Genomic DNA, 16,977 nt, shown 5'->3' with positions numbered 1-16,977 from the left:
ATTGTGGCAATAACAATATACAGGTATTTGCAATCTAAATACGTTAAGTTATTATGGAACAAATACCGAAAAGGGTTTCCATCTATGACCATATGATTATAAACAGAAAGCTCTACCTTGGACCATTCCAATATACAGTCCACACAGAAGCTATGATCACAGGCTTCTGGGCTGCCGATTTCTTGATTGCTAAAACTTCGCAAACAAATAGGACACTTTTCCGATTCGCCATCACTACTGTCTGACAGAAGAGCTTCTGCCGCAGCATCATTACTTTTCACTGTTTCTTTCTGTTCCTTCACAGTTGCACTATCAGCGCCTTTCTTCTCCGTCGTTTCACCTTCTCCACCTTCCTCTTCTTCCTCCTCCTCCTCTTCTTCACTTTCCCATTCAGAACTCTCTCCATCTTCCTCTTCTTCCTCCGCTTCTTCCTCTGTGCCTTCTTCCTCCGCTTCTTCCTCTGTGCCTTCTTCCTCCTCTTCTTCGCTTCCACTAAAGTCACTCTCACTACCCGTTACATCACCTGTAATCAAGAATACATAGGTTCTCAACAATGTACAATTTTAGTTTCATATTCTCGTACAACTGAAAATTAATACAGAATATCAATAGTTAACAGGTCTAGAAAGCTCGTGATACGCCTGTGGGAGACAGGACGACGCAGTGCGCTGATCGCATGTTAGTCGGTAGCCTAGATGTAATACAGCCGGTCGCTAACAGATGGAGTTGAAACACCTCAGGCCCAAAGTGATTGGTTGGTTACTAATGGATAAGCAAAATTTGAACTGTGAAATATTCTCCTATACAGTGTCCGAGAAGTCCCTCACCGAAGGCAAAACAGTAACAATATATTTTTCCGTTCTTTTGTCGTAGTAATGCTGTCGCAGGACAAAGATATGGAAATAATAATGTTGTATTGCCAGTGAGTTCACTTGAAGCCATCCCGAACGATAACTAATATCCCATGCCACTATAGAACGATTAATTTTTTTTAAAAAAGTACGGGTTGAAACGCGAATTTGAGAACACTATATACCCTCTCCATGTGCTCAGCAATTTCCAATTCTGTCTAAAAATATGTATAGAACTCAACGGAGAGCACACTTGAACAAATAATGTGCTTTTGCCTACCGTCGAGGATTCTCGGACACTCAGCACGTAAGATGAAATCAAATGATCAAAAGAAAATAAATATAAATTAAGCATATAAACCAAGTTTTATATATAATGCTTTTCAACAGCATCAAAACTGATATAAAGATGTATGATGGTCTATGCTGAAACGAACAAAATAAGCAATACTAAATCGACCAACCAAAATTTTACCTTAAGAGCCTGCCTTACTAAAAATAATGCAAAATTTGCCATTTTTCTTTTGCTTGTTTATTCATAAGTGAAAGGAGATAATGACATGCAACTTACCACAATCATATATAATGTTGTTCTACAACAGAAAATATGAACCTGAAGAATTTTCAGTGTTGCCATCCATAGAAATTACAATGTTGCCAGAATAACAATTTCCCTAAAATCTAAGTTAAGGCAGCGACTAGAGGAACGATCTCAACTGCATTTGGTTACGTATTGTGTTGTTTCGGTTTACTGTGAACTACTTTTTAAATAGCATTATTATTTAGTTTTAATAACTGTATGTTAAAACTATTTTGTTTATTACAAACTAAATACAACTATTATTTAAAAAGTAGTTCACAGGAAACCAAAACAACATGATACGTAATCAAATGCAGTTGAGTTCGTTCCTCAAGTCGCTGCCTTAACTTAGATTTTAGGGAAATTGTTATTCTGGCAACACTGTAATTTCTATGGATGGCAACACTGAAAATTCATCGGGTTCATATTTTCTGTTGTAGTACAACGTTATCTATGATTGTGGTAAGTTGCATGTCATTATCTCCTTTCATTTATGAATAAACAAGCAAAAGAAAAATGGTAAATTTTGCATTATTTCTAGTAAGGCAGGCTCTTAATAAATGAGAAATGGATTCTTAATCACAGCGTAGAAAGTCTTCCTTGTTTTACTCCTGCAAACAATTGCTACAACCTTCACAATGGTTGACATAATTTTAAAAAAAAAGAAGCTGAAATACCCGTTCTTTGCCATGGGAGAACAGGTTTATGAACAATATTTAAACACTCTACAGCCCCTAGAATACGCCCTTTAAAATAGCAATATAAACATTAAGTTTGAGGTAAGTAGCATCTATATTCCAAACTAATATAAATCTAATTCCAAAAGTCATTTCAAACTAATTACCCAATTTCCCGACCCCAAATCCTATGGATTCAACATTAACCTAGATCATTTTGGATATTTTTTCACCTCTTCTCAATCGTCACGCCGATGGGATCTACTTGGGACTTAAACGTCAATACGAGGAATGGATTCGACACTAATATTGCACGTTTTCGATTTTTACATGTCTCCCATTTTCCTAGAGTAGGGCGGGACAGAACTGGTTCCTGAAATAAAAGGGTTCCGGGTAATAATGAATCCAGGTACCTGATTCTCAGTTCTAGATCCGAGTATCCGATTCACGGTCCCGGATCCTGGTACTCGAACTGAGTCCCTAATTTTCAGTTACAGATCCGGATACCCGGTTCTAAGTTCTACAACCGAGTACTTATTCTAGATTCTAGAAAGGGTGGGTACTAGATTCAAGGTTATGGAACCAGGTACTGAATTCTAGGTTCTGGATTCGGGTACCACTTTTTCGGATCCCGATGCATACTGCATTGTTATATTAAGTATGATTATAGTATTAAAACTCAACAGAAGTCTTCAATTCTACAATGAAAGTCGGATCAGAGAGCATACAAAATTACTTATTATTATTCAGATTCAACTCTTGCTTAGCTGACTATCGGACACTTCTCTTTTCTGTTCAGTAGTTTGTATTACAAGTTCAAAAAAAGTAGCGAAACAGAGTATGATAGATAGATTCATATTCTAAACTTCTGTGCCAAGTGCCACGTTTTATACATATATTTTTAAACTACACCACAAATTGCTGATAAACAGCTAGCTAATTTGCTGATAAACAGCTAGCTAATTTGTAACCCTATGACAAAATGAGATGCAAGACTACATGGCAAGAGATGTAATGACACGTCGGTGGTCGTCATCTGGTACAGTCAAACAAGCTGTGTGTAATGCGGCATTCAATGTCGAGATAGAGAGAGTCTCAAGAGATTGGATGTACAGTTACACAACATCAAACAGGTGCTCAAGGAGACTGAGATGAGAGGTTCCGGAGGCTATGAAAGGCACTCTAAGTCTGTAATGTGTTTCGAACCGATATTTCACACGAAGTGTGGAACTGTTAGATATGCTGACACGATGCACGAAGAGTCCAACGTTTCCTGAGGTTTCCGCCACACACGCATGCATACACATCCGCGGAGTGAGGTAAAATTTATGACTTATAGATTATCAGATTTTCTTCCACTCCTCTGTCGTCCAATTCGCCCGTTCCAGACGCTGAATGCAACACTCATCCCAACAATCAACTTTACACCATCCTGTGCAATTTCGCCATCAGGTTTATGTTTGTTCATTTTATTAGGCTGCTCTCGAACGTTCGATTAGCATAGCTCTCTGCGCGATCGTGAAACCAGTCCCTCGGAACCCCATGACATGTCCTTTCTCAAGCAGAGATAAATCTTAGTGTTTATCCACACAGACGAATTATCATTACTGCATGACTAGTTAGGTCCGTAACTATACTTTGCCAGTCTGCAAGATGCGTCATCACGAAACTCAAGTGACAATTCATTATGGACAGATTGTCATAATTCAGTGGCACACGTTTAAAAAATTGGCCCAAAGTTGGAAGAAGGTAACAGTAAGCGGTAATAGTCCTAACATGGAATTTATGGGACACAGCGAATATGTGAACAATATTCCAAAACATTCACCTTAATAAAGCGTGTAACCATCCTAAGCGATTTCAGGAAAAACGCTTCCGGCAGGTAATGAGTCATACAGACATGTATGGTATCAACGCTCACTATAGATTTTGGCATAGTTATGCGATGGCCGTTCCCGAATCCCCGCTGGCGATGAAGTACCATACCTCCATGACCCCAAAGTGCTTGATAGTGCGCACTTTATGATAGTACTCGATAAGGAGATAAGAGATAGTACGAGAACGCAATTATCTTACTGGAATATCTCAAATTGCCCAGACAGGGTTGGGAGTCAGGACTGACGACACACTAATACTCTCTGAATGAAAGTCAGAGTTGATCGAGATGTTTAACTTATTGTCCTTCATACCAGAATGCCAAATGTAAATACTGTATGTGAACACTTGCTAAAAATTTACGCACACCTACACTTCTACACAAAAGAATAGTGACAGAAACGATTCTGATCGCTCAATACTCCTTCCTTATTCGTCACGCAACTGTAGTCTGTCTTTCTTCCGACATACACGAAAGTGTTTTTGGCAATGAGCAAGTTTCAAGGAGAATCGCACGAAAAAAAAAAAAAAAAAGTCCCGCCAACAATAGACTGTTTACTATTCATATACTTATAGGTACGGGAAGAGACGGAACGGTGACATTAACGGTTGCATTCTGTCAGGGCAACCCAACGATCCTTCTGCCCATGCGCTCCCGGTGCATTGCAGAGATACGTCGACTATAAGAACGCTGAGTCACCCATTGTGTACACCACTGATAGACTGGTGACACACCATGTCTCACATGAGGAGGTGATTCCGCAGAATGGCCATCTGGGCTCTCGAAGCCCTACTATAGGGCCACGATTGAAGTCACTTAAATGCGTAATAGATGTTCACTGGTGGCGTTCTAGCATTATACACACACAGGCTGTGATCCATACAAAATTGCTTCTCCAACCCAACTACACTCGCTATGTTCTGCGTCGACTTTCAAGACCGAGATGACGCTCCTACACCCGTTAAGTGCAACCTATTCCCATTCCCCATATTGAAGATATTGCCCATTCCTAACAACTGTTTTTGACATTTTAAAAATGTATAAGATTTTTGCCTGTACAGTAGTAGCGAGATATATGTATTTTCCACATCATATTACTTTGACATCCTACGTCTTGCAGGCTAAGTCACAGCCCTTCAAGCAATTCTGGTTCGTCTGCCAATTATAGTCAAGATATCCCATCTTCCTTTGCAAGACACATCTGATTTATCTCTTTCGAATGTTTAATTCAAAATCTATGTATCAAATGAATCCTGTTCATGAATGTAAACAAACATTATAAATTAAAATGAATAGTCGCCGTTTTCAACAGAACAATAATTGTACACATGAAGAACAGTGCAAATAAAGCTAGTCCATGTTAAAAAAGCAATTTCATGTAAGTAATAATTTTCTATGAATATAAAACTAAGAATATTACCACTATCCTCCGCATCACTTCCTTCTACTGATTCTTCGTTCTCACTACATTCTTCAGACTCTTCACTGCCACTGACAACTCTCTATAAATAGAAAGGATACAGTCAAGATTAAGTAACAGACCTAAGCTGAACATCATTTTAATTTTTATTCTATACCAAAATAATAATAATAAAAAAAAACTAAATTTGTTATAGTGTACTTGATAGAGAAAATCAATGTTATATAAATTCGAAATAAAATATGCACACCATAATTATCACTACCTTTCTGTGGCTTATAAAGGGGGGTAAGAAAGATGATCGTAACACTGGTAAACAATCCTCTATAATGCAACTGCAACATATCAGTGTAGAAAAAAATAAAATAAAATGAAAAGGAGTACACCTGCTAAACTAAAATTTCAAAACAATACTTCCAATACATTAAAACTGATATTTTCATTATTATTATTATTTTTAATGACCAAAATGTCCAGCTGTGTTTGTGTCAGTGTGCTTCTCAAGAAGTTCTTAAGACTTTTAAATAATTTCTAATTTAATCGGTTAAAATTATCTCCATAGCTTGTCAATTATATATGCACCTTATTTATTTCCTTATCAGTTAAATAACGAAATTCGTAATTGATAATTACATGTTTGCCTATAATCTACTTAAGTAAATACAGGATTATTAAATGAAATAATAATCGGGTAATGTCGTAGGAGGACTGATGACTTAACGTTCCTTTATATGTGCAACTAGTTACAACTTTCTGACGGTAAACAATTGCGCACATGAGTACAGTAACGGTCTAACCAATATCCATACATCTAGGTCCACAAACAATAATAATAATAATAATAATAATAATAATAATAATAATAATAATAATAATAATAATAATAATAATAATAATAATAATAATAAATTGCACAATAAATCTCAACTTCTAATACAGTCTGTTGGTAATAGAAAAGTTGAGAATTTCGTGGTACTAACTGCCAAATATAAGCTCTGTAAAATAATTTTCAGGAGAGAATAGGTAACTTTAATGAGAAAAAGCAGAAAGACTACTACTCAACGCAAAAAATATGTAGCAGAATTTTCTTCTACAAGCAACAGGTAGCACTTTCGGAAGATGTTACTTCCTTCTTCAGCCTGTGGTGGAGAAAATAAAATACATGAAGAAAGGTTTAAAAGTGGTTAAAAGGTTGAGGAATGTAAAAAACAAATCCTCTGTCAACCGTTAAAACACACGGGAATGTTTCTTTTGTTTTAATGTTTGACAGAGAATTTGTTTTTTTACATACCTTAACCTTTTAACCATTTTTTAACCTTTCTTCATGTTTTTTTAGTTTCTTTGGAGTCTACCACAGGCTGAAGAAGGAAGTAGCATCTTCCGAAAGCGCTACCTGTTGCATGTAGAAGAAAATTCTGCTACATATTTTTTGCGGTGAGTAGTAGCCTTTTTGCTTTCTCTCATTGAAAATAATCACTGCTCGCAATATCTGATAGGTAACTTTAAGCCTATGATTCTCACTTTTAAATTGTCTTCCATATTAATAGACACATTATGCTGATTTGTATTACGTTTTATTGGATCTTCAAACGAGAGAAAAAAGTGAAACATGAAATCGCTTTCACTTAAAGAGTTTCGTAAAATATATATATATATATATATATATATATATATATATATATATATATATATATATATATATATATATATATATATATATATATAATGTCGTAGCTCCTATGACAATTTCTACATACCTTTGCACAAATATTATACTTGCTGATTCATTTGGGACCTTCACAGTCCACGTAGTAAACTTAACTGAGTATGCTGTATTTTTAAAAAATCGTATCTCGCACAGAAAACTTTTCTAGTAAAAATTGTAACGATATTATTTATAAATATGTATGTTGATAAAGACAACAGTCCGTAACGTATGATATCATTTATGGCCAGAACTGAACAGTTAACCTGTGAAGTTTTGTGAGCAGACACGTATAAACATTTTTTTTTCTATACACCAAATGAAAGGAAACCATTGGATAGTGGATGTATTTGCAATTATAAAGAAAAAAAATTGTGAAAAATTTGGTAAATGCGGAAAATCTCCGGAAAATACATCAGTTTAAATATACTTTATCTTGGGTATTATCATTGAACATTTGGTGAGTAAACTAAGTTTTAATTAGTTACAGAAATTCTAATATAATGAACTTAAAGCAAAGCAGATGTTATATAGTCCTTATATATTTTAGACCTCATTTACTCGTTTCAGTGTGTTTAAGTTGAATTTCTTGTATTACATTTGCTAACAAAAATGGAGTAAACATACTTGTTTTGTATGTAACTTTAAATGGTTCGAGAGAGAGAGAGCGGTTCGTGTACTATTTCAAAGACTAAATTCAGTTTTCAGTTGTGTTTCACGTTTTTATGCAACACCACGGTTATGGAAGTCAGGACTCACTATTAACGTGGGCTCCGAACCGGATTTTGAATGCGGTGCAGTTCGCTGGAGCAATCACGCAAGATCACGCTTCATTCTATAGGCCGTTCCCCACGATACTGTCCCGCCTCCAAACAGCTGAATCACAGAGCCAGGAACGACTAAACTAAAGATACCCGGTATAATATGTATGTATAAAGAAGTAAAAGTAATTTAACTCTTCTAACGCATTAACCCTTTCGAGACAGGGTCATTTTTGGCGTTTTCGTAGACTTTCAGTTAATGAATTATAACTCAAGGGCTATTTACTCGATTAATACGGTTAATACATTTTTTTTTTTTTTAAAAAAAAAAGGAGGATGTGGCACTATTGTGGCGTAAGTTTGATTGCAATGTTGCCAACGGGAGGAAAATTATGAAGGAAAATGTAGGGATGAAAATTCACAAAATATTCCCTAACCGAATTTTAAGATTTTTTGCAGCTGGCACCACTATGGCCACATGGGTTCAAATCATCTCAAAAAAAATTCTTTGGTGTGTCGACAACGCACAGTGAAAACGGGAAGACGTTGGCTGCAATACAAAGACAGAAAGAAAAAATTCTCTCTCATCGTACACACGAAATTTTTACACTATTTCCGCCTCATAAGCAAAAATTAACAGTTATGCAGATGCTGCAGCTTCCCTGCTTCCCATGTCACTTATTCATTTCAGTGGCACCAAAAACTATAAAGTGAATATACTATATCGGTCGTTTTTGATTGATTTTCCAACATACCACTTCTCACACTCATCCCCAAATTAATTTGAATTTATACACCATTGAGAGTGTTACTATTAATCTCGGCAATCCCGAATACTAAGTAAGGACTGTACACTAATATCGATTGTTTTCGGTTATTTTTACATATTGTTTCGTTACTACCCATTCTCCTTCCCCCTTCTCAGTCCCCTTGCCGAAAATAGGATAAAAACCTGTTAGGCCAGAGTCAAATGCACCAAAATTCATCAAACTGGTCTAGGAGGAGTTTGAGGGTGAACTTTGTTACACTCATTTTTATTTATACAGATAGATATGGATTAAAAAAATTGCTCGCTTCACTCCTCAGAACGAAAATTTCAAATACACAGGGATATGAGTCTCCTTATTTTTAATAATATGTTTATATACTCACGTTTCATCTTTCTAACTTGACAGCAACGTGAGATACTCTCTTTCTGCCATAAATTTTTAACCCCTCTACCCTGAGGATACACCTGAGTGAAAGGGCACCAAAGAGTGGTAGAATGTATGGCTGTTCTGCAAAAAGACTGGGTAGTGTAGTGGTTAACGTATTGTTACGGTACGCCGAAGATCTTGGGTTCAAGTCCCGGTCCAGTCATGCACTTTTTCACTCTTTATGCATTAATGTGATAGAAACCTAAGATAGGCCAGGGTCAGCTAATGTATCAAGAATATCAAGAATCATCAAAATCAGTTCACCGATCTAGGAATTCACGAACAAACTGCACTATATATATATATACATTCAGAAAGTACGTCCATTGTTAGCTATGCCAGGTCCAAGGGCCTAACGGCATGAGCAAGCAGTTCCTGCAATTTTCCTCTCCTTATTGCACACCACTGTCACGGAGTTCCTGTTGATCAAGAAGTTTTGTGTTGAAGCAACTGACCCTAGAGCACAAAGCAAGGCGCACAGGGTCAGCATTGACATTTTTGCAACGATAAAGCTGGCGATGGATTTCAATCGGTGCTATGCCCTCTACATTCAAAAACTTTATCACTGCTCGCACTTCACACGCGGCGGGAGCTGAAATAGGAACGCCAATCTTCAACCACTGCCAGGACGCTACTGAGAGCACTAGGGAAGTTCCGCTAGTGCATGTGCCATGCTAGGACCTCACTCTCTCACGTACACGCAGTCGCTTCGCGCAATATACGGTTTCCTAGCTATGGGACGCGTGGGAAACTTACTTTCTGGATGCCCTCGTATATATATATATATATATATAAGGTGGACAATTTATCTTGATCATCATCCAGTATAACGGAGAAACCAAGAGAGAGAAAAGCGAAACTGTGCACGAAGCAACTATAAGGGGGAACATTTTTTAAGTATTAAACAGAAGCACCCAAAAGATGCAAAGTTTAGAAGCTCCTAATGCACACACAGCACAACGAAGATGGACAGGATAATGCAATCTAAAGTACCTTAGCATTGGATACCATGGTCATGGTAAAACTTGTTTCGAATGAATACGACGTTACAAGGGCTTGAAATCTTTAATTTTTTTGAAAGGCTTTATTTCGAAGAAATGCTTAGATAGGTATCATATCTAGTTACTTGTATGGTTTGTAATTGAAGTGTAAATTACTTTGCCGTTTACAGCACTTCAATATCTCAAACCGTTCCGGAGATATGGGTCGATTATTTAAAAATGTGACTCGTTCCCATCATACCGCCACGGATATTTCCCAACATTAAGATTGGCTGAAATTGATCCAGGCGTTCCAGAGTTATGTTGGAATACATACGTGTAAATATATTATTTACTCATTTTTTCTCACCCCTATACCGATGGGGACTGAAACTGACCTAAAGAACATTAGAAGTGTCACTATTCATCTGAGCAACCCCAAAACTATGACTCAGACACTAACATCGGTAGTTTTTTTACTGTCTCTCCTTCCCCATTCCTACAAGTATAAAAGTAGCTTACATGATTCTGGAAAGGATACACAAGCGTTGAAAGCGAACCTCAAGCCAGAAACTGCCATGAGCAGGAACCTCTTAGGTTCATCTAAAACACCATGTGTCGTTATGTTCGTTAACTAATGTTTCTCTGGGGAAGGCCTCGGTTTATGCTCTACGAGGCAAAGACTCTGTCAACAATGGCTACAGAATCACCGTGAAACACATGTTTTGGCGTCAGATCATCATAGGTAATGAAAAATTTATCTTTATACAATATTCTGCAGGTGATCATCACTGATTACAATCAGGCCAAGAGACAAACTGTTCAAAGGGGGAAGCTAGTACCAAAAGGTCACGTTGTATATATAGTAAAATATCGTTAGTCCAGTAATATGGAAAATTGTTCACGGCCGTGTTATCAATGGGAACCTTTAAACTCGACAATTACAGCGGATCCTTAATGTTACGCAACCAACATACGCAGCTTTAATTAATAGGAAAAGACTTCTGTTTACGATTGATAATGTCCCGTTCCACAAATCACTGGTACCTGTTCAAAAATTGCAGGGGTTCAAATTAGTACAATATCTTGCATATAGTTCAGAGTTCGTCCCTTCTGATTATCATGTTCGCTTCCACGCGCATTTCCTACATGGATGATAGTCTGAAACAGTTTACGATGTAGAAAAACAGGATGTGTGAATTTTTGGCCAGCAAGTCCGCTGAATGGTATCCCCTGGAATTGTCACATGACCACTAAACATAATGGATTTTACTTTGCAGAATAAGGTAGTCTTTACGCTTTTTATGACTGATCATTAATATAACTTGTTAATATCAGAAGACGAACCCAATTTATGACTAATCATATTAACTTCATCATATCCACTAAAACCTACTTACTGAACTGAAACAGTTATATTAGATAATGTATGTGCTTCCTGTGCCTGAATGGTTACTGTCCACTCCGTATTTTATTGGAAACTCAGAGAAGCACATGCTAACTTCTCGGTTCATTTCAAGTTCTGCCGTTACTCATCTTAGCGCTCGAATTTTGTACGCATAGAGATTTACGAGGTCTATCCACAAACGTAAGTTTCGGAATAAAAGAAGACAAATGAAAGAAGAAATTTCTTATGCATTTTGAAACGACACTCTTACACTGCTTTTCGATATAATCGCCGTACAAGTCCAGGGCCTTATTATAGTAACGAACACGCTTACAAAGTCCATTGCCATAAAAAGTTGACCCTGCGACTTCAACCATTCCTGCACGAGTACGGGCGGGCGTTGGCGTAACGAAAGAGTAGGACTTTTGCACTCAGTTTTCCTCGATGCTTATTTTGAATTGCTCTTTACAATTTCCGTAATTTTTCACAATATTTTTCAATGCATCACGCTCCAAAAAGTCGACAAGCAGTACACCTTCCCTATTCCGAAACAGTTAGCCACAGGTTTCCTTTCAGACATTATTTGCACACATTTTGCTTGTTTTTTTTTTTTTTTTTTGGTGAACTGGTGTGTCCCCATTCTATGGAATGTTTTTCCGTTTCACAATTAACGTGCTCAAGCTAAATCTCGTTCCCCGTAACGACACGATCAATAAAGAAATCCCCGTCTTTGTTATAGACCTCCAGAAATTTCAAGGCGGCTGCCATCTGTTGAGTTTTGTGTTCCTTTGTTAAAATTTTCGGAACCCATCTTGCACAAAACTTACGGTAGACTAACTTCTGAGTCATCACTTTATGCAATAAGTTTCGCGGAATTTGCGAAGACTTCTGTTATCGTAAAACGGCAATTTTCCCGAATCTTATCACTGATTTACGCGACTAGCTCATCTGACACAATGCTCCGTCGCCCACTTCGGTCTTCATCGTGAGCGTTGATGCGTCCATCTTTGAACATGAGGCACCAACGCTCACTCTACTTTCATTCATCACATCTTTACTATAAACTCCATACAGGTGTCGATGACTGTCAATTGATCTCATGTTTTTCGAAATCGAAAATCGTATGACCAACCTCACTTCACAACCAGCGGGATTTTCAATCGGAGCATTCATGTTAGCAATGTATTATGAACAAAGCAGAAGCAAAACCAACTTCGCACGTCCACAGTTGGATGCGCACTGAATGGGCAGAGCCGCCCTTAGCGCCACCCCACCGAAACCTTACTTTCTGAATAGCTCTCGCATTTGTTTCTAGATTGCACGTAAAATGGAACTATCGTACAAATACAGAAAGTGTCTTAACAATTCTCCACGCTGTCATCAGCTACGTATAATTGTCAATTAACTACTATGCACATCTTGCTAATAGAACATTATCTTACGCCTCCCAGATACGATATACTTCCTTATCTTTATAATTATATATACTGAGGTAATGAATTGTGTAATGAATTAGGAATTATGTAACTGAAATATTCTTTTAAAATATGGAAGTGTTATAATAAACTCATTAACAATGATCGAAAGTTGATAGTGTAAGAGGAAAAGTAAAATAGAAAAAGACGCTTACCAAACCTCAACTGAGAGTATAACGGGAAAGAAATCTTCTTTTGATCTCTCATTAGGTAAGTTTGAATGAAGAAAATATTACAATAATTAAAGAAACAATCAAAAGCGGAATATTTTGTACAATACGTGCATAGATAAAAAAAAAAAAAAAATGAAGTGAAATCTTTGCTTTACGTCCTACGTTTATGCCTGCTAGGCTAAAGGAGAGGGTGATGATGAGAAATGAATGAATTGGTGGAATGAAGAAAGCGGAAGGAAACGGGGGAACCCCGAGAAAACTCGCGCACACGGCGTTTGTCCACCACAAAGTTCACGTGCTGCGGGGCATAGATCGAACGATTAAACTTAGCAATAATGACCCTTCCTTCTCTAAATCTCGATCAAAAGAAAAATTTTTCAGAAAGAAAAAAACTATATGCAGTCATAAATTTTCTGAACGTCCTCACTTTTAATTAGTTACATTAATACGCAATTAAATGGTATAGATAAATGATCATAGTCAGAAACACGCTTTCTGACTTTAAAAAAAAAAAATAAACTGTTTAAGCTTACCTTAGTAGATCAAAATCTGGAAAATTTACAAACAAGTGAGTTCCATTTCACAGTGTGAAACTAAATAGACTTCCAAACTATGAATTGAAGCTGGACGTAGTACATCTATAATTTCTACTTGCCATAGAAGGATCATATCAAAGATAAGTCCTACTCCTAGGACGCTTATTCCGTATCATAAAGCCAATACTAGATATGTCAATAGGAGATCAATGCCGAAGCCAGAAGAAGTAGTAAATTGGTTTTACTGGAGAGATGTGGCTGAAAATAGTTTCGTTTTTTTCTCTCTCTCTCTTTTTTTAATTTCTAAAAGGAAACTGCTTTTTGCTATCTATTACAGTATTTGTCCAATGGCGATCAATGTCGAAACTGACAGAAATTAATTTATACCACTTCTGGTTGAACATGCAGTTAACAGGTGATGTGAAACCTATACTTGGGGCGCTGAATCGAATGGGAAAAAAATGCTTCTTGATATCTCTTATCATTTTTTTTTTTCTGATACTTGTTGACAGACTAACAGGACGGACAAAGCCGTTCAGCTGTATGTAGTTTATAGTAAAGATGTGATGAATGAAAGTAGAATGAGCGTTGGTGCCTCATGTTTAAAGATGGCCGCATCAACGCTCACGATGAAGACCGAAGTGGGCGACGAAGCATTCTGAGTAGCTCAAAATACACAACCTATTCTATGCTGTTATACTATACTCTATGCACAAACACGTAAAATGTTTCAGTGTTTAATTGTTCAGGAAGTTTCTCATTTGACTTCAAAAAGTAAGTAAACATGTAGTTCTCGCGTTGGTCAATTAGTGATTACGCATTACTGAAGCACACAGAAGTAAAATCAAGCAAAATTAGAATTTTAAAAACTGTGCTTCAGTGCTTTCATTCAAGTTTGCACGGTATATAATCATTCTGAATAACTCAGCACCGATGTGGCTGGTCAGGGGCAGAGAGGGTAATGGTGAGCACACCAACACGTTGATCTGCAGGCACAGATTTGATTCCTAATTAAATAGGACACTTTTCATTCTTTCAATCTTTTTGAGTTCGTATTTGTGAAAAATATACCAATTGTATATTACATTTAAGTTTTATATTTAGTTATATTTCCGGTTATAACATCCCAAATACAAGCGATTATATCAAACTTTCAAACAGAAATAGTACTTTAGTTCACCATATTCTGCTTTGTTAACATGCACGGTTGTGCTCCTTCGTGACATCGCACATGCTTTCTGGCCGCATGATCCCGGGTGCTAGTCTTAACAAAAAAGATAATTTAATACTTCTCTATAAGCGGTAGTCGTTGATATAAATTTTTATGTATATATATAATCAGCTTATTTCTCGTTGCTTTTCGTCACATAGAACACAGTCTGTGCGTAGACTTTACCGTCACTCTACGACAAATAATACGGCTAGTATCTTTTAAAAATTTAGAATATATAAAATTATATATTCAGGCTCGTTTGTTTTATAATAATTAGTAATCGTCTATTGGAAATTACTTATACTTTTAATACAACACACAATAACTCAAATCAGCAGGTATTGTAAAGCGTCAGGTTCATCTCTACATATATAAAATCGTAACAACAGTTTACCTCTTGACTTCATTTTATTCTGAGTAACCGAGCGTCAAAATAACTATCTAAGGAAATGTTATGAGAGACACCAATTTGGTACTCTCGCCTCTAATTTAATTAATCATACTCTGCGTGCTGGATCCCTAAATCATCTACGAATTCTCTAAAGTTGGGCCTGCGAAGACTGGAGGGTTAGACTCAGTAAAAGCGACCTCTATCCTCCCTAATTTTCTAAAGCACTATTGACTCATTAAATCAAAATCCTGCCCTATTCCTAATGACATGTCTCCATTATACAGGGTGTTTCAAAACACCGACAACGTTTGAGAGGTGATTCCTGACACCAAGACAAAAAGTATAGACCAACCTGGGTGCACAAATGCTTCCTTTCGGAGTTATAGGCTGCCGAAAACATGTAAAAATGAACTTTAAAGGTCCACAGCTCCAATACTAAGGAACCTACCGTAATCGCGTCAAGACTTCTCATAGGAATTAATGTGTACTCTATCCAAAAATGCATGTTTCAGAATCCTAAGGTACTCACGCAATAATTTTTAAAGAGGCAGTTTGGCTACATGCATATAATTTGAAGTACTCACCAACTACCTCTATAAAAATGGGTGCAGAAGTACCGCAGGATCGTGAAACTTGGATATTTCGATAGAGCACATACTAGTTCCTATGTGAAGTCTTGACCCGACTACGGTAGGTTCCATAATTTGGAGCTATGGACTTTTAAAGTTCATTTTCTCGTTTTCGGCAGCCTATAACTCTGAAAGAAAGCACTTGTGCACCCAGGTTGGTCATATTTTTGTCCAATCTTGGTGTCAGGAATCACTTCCCAAACGTTGTAGGTGTTATTTTGAAACACTCTGTATAGGAGAAGCACTTCAAAGGAAAACTAGCTGAACATTTTAATACGATAGGTAGGATAGTTAAAGATTTGCACCTTAAATAGTGAAGGTTCCGCAATTAGATCCAAAAGATAAGGTAAGAAACGAACTTTACTCCCGTATAAAAGCAATAAGTTCAAAATAAAATTAACTCTATCAGTAGTCTCGTAAAGAACTTATGTCAGGGGATCGAACCCAGTACACTGGATTCAAGTATTAAAAATTCTTATTATGTTCCTCATTATAAGAATAAGAAGCGTCTGAATTCCGACCTAAACCGAACACGGCTTAGCTTAAATCTTTCGGTATTCTAAATTTCTAACATTCATGGAATTCCTATTTGTAAGTGCTATATCCAAGCAATCAAGGAAAATAGCACTTACTTACATATCCAATTCCCTATACTAAGAGAGGAACTTATTCCTTATTTATCTTTCTGCACTCACTATGTGCATTCGAAGAGAAAATTGACCCATCTCTCTTCCCTTTCAAGACCTAACTTAGTCTATGAAAGTCTCTCTGTAAGTACACCCTTCCGAGCAAAATCCACTCGCGCTTATATAGGAATGAGAACAAACGAAGAGCAACGAAGAAAAAAACAGAAACTGTAGAGAAGAAACTCCCCGAAAGAATTACACGCCGTTACAAGACGAAGTGTAGCCATCTAGCTAATTAGCTATTTTAAGAGGTAAAAGGTATTTTCAGAATTATATGAGTTGATTCTAAAACTAAGATACCTAGATAAATAAATAACAAATTCTAAATATAGATACAAGGATATATATACAGTAGTACATATATATACATATACAGTTTGAGTCAGCTAAAAGTACCACCTGAAACAGCGAAGAAACTAGAAACACTAGCGATGTAAGGTT

At 36.8% G+C, this 16,977-nt stretch overlaps 1 protein-coding gene across 1 annotated transcript in view; it reads right to left on the bottom strand.

Moving 5' to 3' along the window:
• LOC145682178 (uncharacterized) overlaps positions 1–10,077 on the bottom strand; it is an 86,073-nt gene extending 75,996 nt beyond the window's left edge. Inside the window, exons 1-3 of the mRNA XM_081753765.1 lie at positions 10,060–10,077; positions 5,405–5,486; positions 117–523 (exon numbers count right to left, since the gene is read on the bottom strand). Of these exons, the coding sequence (XP_081609891.1) occupies positions 117–523; positions 5,405–5,486; positions 10,060–10,077 (507 nt within the window). The remainder of the gene's footprint in view (positions 1–116; positions 524–5,404; positions 5,487–10,059) is intronic.
• Positions 10,078–16,977: the final 6,900 nt, after the last annotated feature.

Source organism: Thermobia domestica, chromosome 3 (genome assembly GCF_964235325.1).
Source record: "Thermobia domestica chromosome 3, izTheDome1.hap1.1, whole genome shotgun sequence".
In the NCBI taxonomy this organism is placed as follows: Eukaryota; Metazoa; Arthropoda; class Insecta; order Zygentoma; family Lepismatidae; genus Thermobia; species Thermobia domestica.
The sequence above is the reverse complement of the archived record's forward strand: the minus strand, read 5'-3'. Positions and strand labels throughout refer to the sequence as shown.